Source organism: Pteropus vampyrus, unplaced genomic scaffold (genome assembly GCF_000151845.1).
Source record: "Pteropus vampyrus isolate Shadow unplaced genomic scaffold, Pvam_2.0 Scaffold239, whole genome shotgun sequence".
In the NCBI taxonomy this organism is placed as follows: Eukaryota; Metazoa; Chordata; class Mammalia; order Chiroptera; family Pteropodidae; genus Pteropus; species Pteropus vampyrus.
In genome coordinates, this window is record NW_011889020.1 from 12,851 (window position 1) to 18,257 (window position 5,407).

The 5,407-nt window shown below is 64.7% G+C and overlaps 1 protein-coding gene across 1 annotated transcript in view; it reads left to right on the top strand.

Annotated features, from left to right (window-relative positions):
- Nucleotides 1-5,407, top strand: part of MTG2 (mitochondrial ribosome associated GTPase 2) — a 20,405-nt gene that overhangs the window by 10,083 nt on the left and 4,915 nt on the right. Inside the window, exon 8 of the mRNA XM_023519860.1 lies at nt 3,432-3,451. Coding sequence (XP_023375628.1) covers nt 3,432-3,451 — 20 coding nt within the window. The remainder of the gene's footprint in view (nt 1-3,431; nt 3,452-5,407) is intronic.

The following is a 5,407-nucleotide window of genomic DNA, read 5'->3' on the forward strand; positions in this document are numbered from 1 at the left end:
TTCCACAGGAGTCAGTCTGTCCTGAAGCTGTCCAGCCGTCGCTTCATCTAACGGTCTGGGCACCACCCGTCCCCTCGCCCGACCCCATGGCTGGCCCCGGGGTCTGTGTGTGGGGCGGCGTGTGCGTTTCCCAGGGGCTCGCATCCACCCTCCGTTCACTTGCTTGGTTTCTTTTCCTCCGGGTATCACTTCTGTCCCAATGTCTGGTCCCCCCCCCCCCCCGTGAGTCCCATCTCCAGGTGCTGCAGGGGGTCAGTGTCCCTTCTCCCTGGAGGTTTCCACTGCTGCCCTCCGGCCACCCGTTCCCCGGTGGGCGGCTGCCGAGCACCCTGCAGGGACTCTGGTGGCACTGCTGCCCCCTCTGCCTCTCCTGCGCATGGAGTCACTCTCCAGTGGCTCCCTCTGAGCATCTCCAGGCTGTCACTTGGCTGCTCGTGTCCTTTCTGGGGGCAGCTGTGAGGATGCGGAGGCCCGAGCTGCAGGGTACCGAATTCCCTTAACTCCCAGTTTTCAGCCCTAAGGCCTGGCCTCCCCCGTTCCAGAACTCACATGACCCTTCGCTCCAGAGGACAAACCTCCGGGCTCCTGCCCTCACAGCCCTTCTAGGTTCTGTGGAAAGCCCTCTCTGTTCTCTGTCTGTGGGCTTCAGGTAGGGGCAGGTGGACTCACCTCTGTTTCCAGGTGTGGGGGAGAGGAGATGCTCACTCAGAAGTGGAAGCCTAACCTGGACAACACCTGTCACCACGTCGGCAATACAGCATGGACAGCCCAGCTGTGTGATCGCACCAGCCGCAACTGTCACCTCTCCAGCCCTCCGGAGGTGGAGTCTGGTCTGTGACCTGTCCTGACACACAGTTGGGAAGTGACTGCAGTCCCCACTGAAGCCTCTGGGTCTGGCTTCCCTTCACCCTCTCCAGAACCCAGCATGTGACAGAGCCGCAGCTGGCCTGTGGGATGGGGTGGGGGGCGACAGGCCCCGTAAGGCAAGGACAGTTGTTGCCATCATCCAAAAGAAGCCCGTGGACACCAAGGGGCGCAGGGAGGGGCCAGCGAGGGAAGCGGGCAGAGGGCAGGCATGCCCCACCCTTGGAGCCACCCCGGTGTCCACCTCGGCGCCGAACCGGGCTGTACAGGGCTCCTTAAAGATCGCCGGCGTGTGAAGGGCAAACATTTAAAGATCATCCAACTGGTCATGTTTGAATTTGGAAACTGGTGTGACTTTGGAGTGTCACAGATGCATTTTTAGCCCAGGGCAGTTTTCACGTCACCACCTCCTTACATCCAAAAGCCATCTCCTCCCTCCTTTCTTCTTCCTCTTTTGAAGGATATTTTTGGGCCCCTCCGGGATTTGTGTCTGGCAGACTTCAGACTGGGACACAGCCTCTGGACAGGCCTGCTCCCCGGGCCGACTCCAGGTCCTGTGCTCATCCCTGCCCCGTGAGAAAGGGACGGGGGGCCGAGGTGACCCCTCTAGGTGCCAGCTCCACCTGCTGGGGTGCAGGCGGCCCAGGTGCTCGCGACAGGTTAGCACGGCACTGTCCACTGGGCACAGGTGCAGGCACCGAAAACGGCAGTTTCAGTAATGGCAGCAGGGAGAGCCGCGGCCCCAGTGACTGGCCCCAGGCAGGGCGGCTCAGTGACGGACGCCTGCTGCAGCAGCCCCACTGAGCTGCGGCTGGGCCCGTTCTGCAGAGGAAGAAACCGAGGCCCAGGGGCCACTGTCTGGCCCCCTAGACCCACTGGGTCAGGGAGGGGAGAGGGCTGGGTGTCCCCCTAGGTGCCTGGGCTTCAGTCCCAGCCTGCACGCAGCCCCTGCCCTGGCCTCAGTTTCCCCTCTAGGCATGCTAAGTGCCTGACCTGGGCAACTGCGCGATGGGACTTCGGTCTCCACACGCCGTGCCCCTCCCCGTTCCCGGCCCCCATGCTACTGGCGAGCGGGGTCTCCCTACCCTTTGGGCACAGCGGTGGGAGTGCAATGGACACCACTCCGTGCCTCTTGCTAAGACGGCAGAGCGGAGGGCCGGCCGCACGGGCCCCTCGCAGCATGCTCCTTCAGGATGGACGTCCCCGCTGCTCCCCGTTCGGGTGTGGGGCTGGTCCCCCAGGAGGGCACGGTTCTGCCGGGACCACCGTACGCACCGCTGGCCCCACGGTGCCAAGGGGACAACCTGAGGGTGCAGGAGGGTGGGGTCCTGGCCCCCTGAACACTGAGGGTCAGTGTTTGCCGTACGGGCAGTGTGAGCACCCCGTGTGGCTGTGACGATGTGGGGTGCTCCAGTAAATGTTGCTGGGAAGGTTCTTTGCACCCCCAAGCCCAGCCGCAAAGGTCAGGCTGGGGTGGGGTGCCAGGAGGTAGTGGCCAGGCAGCCACATGGCTCCCCCACGGCTCAGTGCTCCAGAAGCAGACCGAGCCCACCTCCCTGCCACAGACCTGCCGACTAACTGGGGCTCTGGAAGGGGAGGGTGCTGCCTGCTGGGCGTCCTGAGAACTTAGGGTCTTTATCCCAGGCTGGGAAGGACCCTCGCCCAACATGTGCCCCGGACCCTTTCCTGGGGCACCCCAGAGCCAACTCCAGGGCATGCACAGCGGTGCCAGCTCGGGGTCCCAGCGAGATGCCCCCACAGGCCCCTGCTCACTGTGAGCCCCTATCCCTTGAGGGCCGGCCCTCAGCCCCACCAGCTGGTTGGGCTACAGCCCCCTCTGCACCATGAGGGCTCACAGGTGGCCCTGCAGGGGGCTGGGCCGTGCACCTGCACCCAGGGAGGACCACTGCACCTGAGGCATGCCTGAGTCCCCATCATCACTCCTCCCCAGCCTCGTGCCCCTGCTGTCTCTCAAGAGTCCACCACCAGGCTCAAGGGGTGGGGAGCGAATGAGGTGTCGCCTCCTCAGACGGGCTCCCTCGGCTTCCGAGCGGGCTGGGCCCCTCCTCTGAGTCCCCTGCAGTCCGCAATCCCCCCCACCCCCCGAGAGTGCCCCGCTTATCCACCAGCCATTTATCTGCCTCCTTGCAGGCGGCCCGGCACACAGTAGGTGCTCAGTAAGCAGCAGCAGCGGCGGGGTGGGCGATGGTGCTGGCTCCCGCCTGGGCCACCGCCCAGTGTTGATTTGAGGAGAGAGGCCCCTGGCGTGTCTGTTGGCTGCAGGGCCCAGCAGGCTTGGTGGCGGTCTCCTCCGCCTCCGTCCCCGTGCAGACGCTGGGAGAGCAGCGGTTTCCGGAGATTGAAGGCAAAATTGCTTGAAAGCCTGTGCTTTTATCCTCCAATCTGCAGCCATTTAGCAGGGCTGGGCGGAGGGGCAGCCAGGGCTCGGCTGCGCTGTCGGCACGGAGGCGCCCACGGCAGCAGAGAGCCGGTTCTTTGTCCTTGCTCAGACAGCTCTGGGCTTCAGGGATGGACGCCTGCCGGGGGTCGGGCGGGTCGTGCGTGGCCAGCAGGGAAGCCAGCGGCTGGTCTGCCAGCCGCGCCGCGGGCTCCAGAGCTACCGACCAGGGCTACCGTGGCGCTGGGCCCCACAGACGGTGGTGCGCACGTCCCTGCCACCACCTCCCACTCTGGCCCGGTCTACCTCTGCTCAGGACAGCACCAGCCCCCAAGGGAAGCCCAGGCCGCTAGAGAGGGCGCCCACCTTGGCAGGAGGAGAGCCAGTGAGGGGGAGGGGTGCCAGCTGAGCTTTCTGGGGTGCTTGAGAAAAAAGTGCAGCACAGCTGCGGGGTGAGCCGCCGCCCGGAGGAGGAGCCTTGTCGCCCTAAACGCCGCCCTAAAAGTACCTTCTCCCCTCCACGGGCGTGGAAATCTGCGTGGGCGCAGACCTGCCGCGTCTCCGCCCGCCCGGGACCTGGGGCACCTGGCCGCACCAGAGTCTCTGCCGTGGGGAGAAGGTTGCGGCTGGGCCTGCAGACACAGGGCCAGGGCGATGGGGAGGGAGGGCCGGAAAGCTGGGAGGCTTCCTGGAGGATGTGGCATTCGACCCCCCAGTCTGGACTTTCTCAGTTGGGCTGCTCTTGTCTCCACTTCCTGGGGCGACGGCTAGTGTCTGTCCCCTCCGAAAAGCACACTGGGCCCATGTCAGGTCCTTATCTCTGTCCCTGACCCCATCCGTCACCCTCGGTCCTGCCTCCAGGCCCTTACCCTGGAGGAGACAGCTCCTCTACTAGCTGTCTCCCCACCCTCCGCCTGCCCCTCCCTTCCATCCCCCCAAGTTCAGCTCCAGCCCCCACGCACCCTGGAAGCTCCCCGGATGGAAGGCCATGGCCAAGAAAGATGGGAACCCCTGTCCTGGGGAGACAAGCAGGGTGCCTCAGGTGGGGCCTGCGGGTCATATTCTCAAGACTGGAGAGACCCCCACCTGAACAGGTGCATGTGGGCCCGGGGGGGTCACTGCTGGGCACATGGCCCCTCATCAGGGTTAAACCCTGGCAGGAAGGCCCGGCGGCTGTCCTCTCCCCACTTGGAAGAGAACACTGAGGCCGGGGGAGGGGCAGGCCTGCGCCTCACATCCTCTGGGTGGTCCCCAGTCTCCCTAGGGCCCCACTGAAGAACAGGAGCTTGGCCCACCCTCTACGAAGTCTTCAGGAATCAATACCGTTAAAAAAATACACTTTACTGTGGACGTCAGGGTCTGCAGGGCTGGTGAGGCGGGCGCACGGAGACGGGCATGCACGGTGGTCACGGGTATGCCGGGCATGGCGAAGTGGCCCCTCTGTTGGGTGCCGCTCCACTGCCAGCCCAGGTCCCTTCTGATGGCCCCTGTGAGCCTTGGAACCCTCAGGGCAGGGCGGGGCCCTCCCACCCGGCACCCCCAGCAAACGCTGGCTGGGCAGACAGACGGGGTGGGCAGCCCGCTGGATGAGCAGGCGTCCGGGACTCTGAGCCGCCAGCCGGGGCCCAGCACCCCGAGCTGGGGCAGGGTGGGCAGAAGCAGCTGGCGCCGCTCAGCCGGAAGCAGCAGCCTGAAGAGGGAGGGCGTGGGAGCCCGCACCTGCCAATCCAGCCCTGAGCTGCTCAGCAATCTCGTCTCTCTTGATTAAACATCCAAGGAACATCAAGTTCACGGACGTGTTTTCTTCTTTGTCTTCCCGAAACACCCAGAATGGAAAAGCAGAGAACGTTGCAAGGTTCCTGAGGGCCACTTGGCACTTGGGAGGCAGAGAGTTGGAAGGAAGAGGGATGGAGGAGCTGGGCCCGGGCTTAAGCAGGGAATAGACAGCAGCAGAGCCAGGGGCACAGGTGTGTCTGGAGGTGGGGGTAAGTGCGCAGGTGTGTACAGGTGTGCGCGTGCAGGGGTAGGCCGCTGGGTCAGGAGCCTGGAGCACACACCAAGCGCTTGCTGTGGGAGGAACACCAAGCAGTGACTGTGCAAAGGGCGGACACCTGGCTGTCGCACTGTCCATGGGGGGCGGGCATC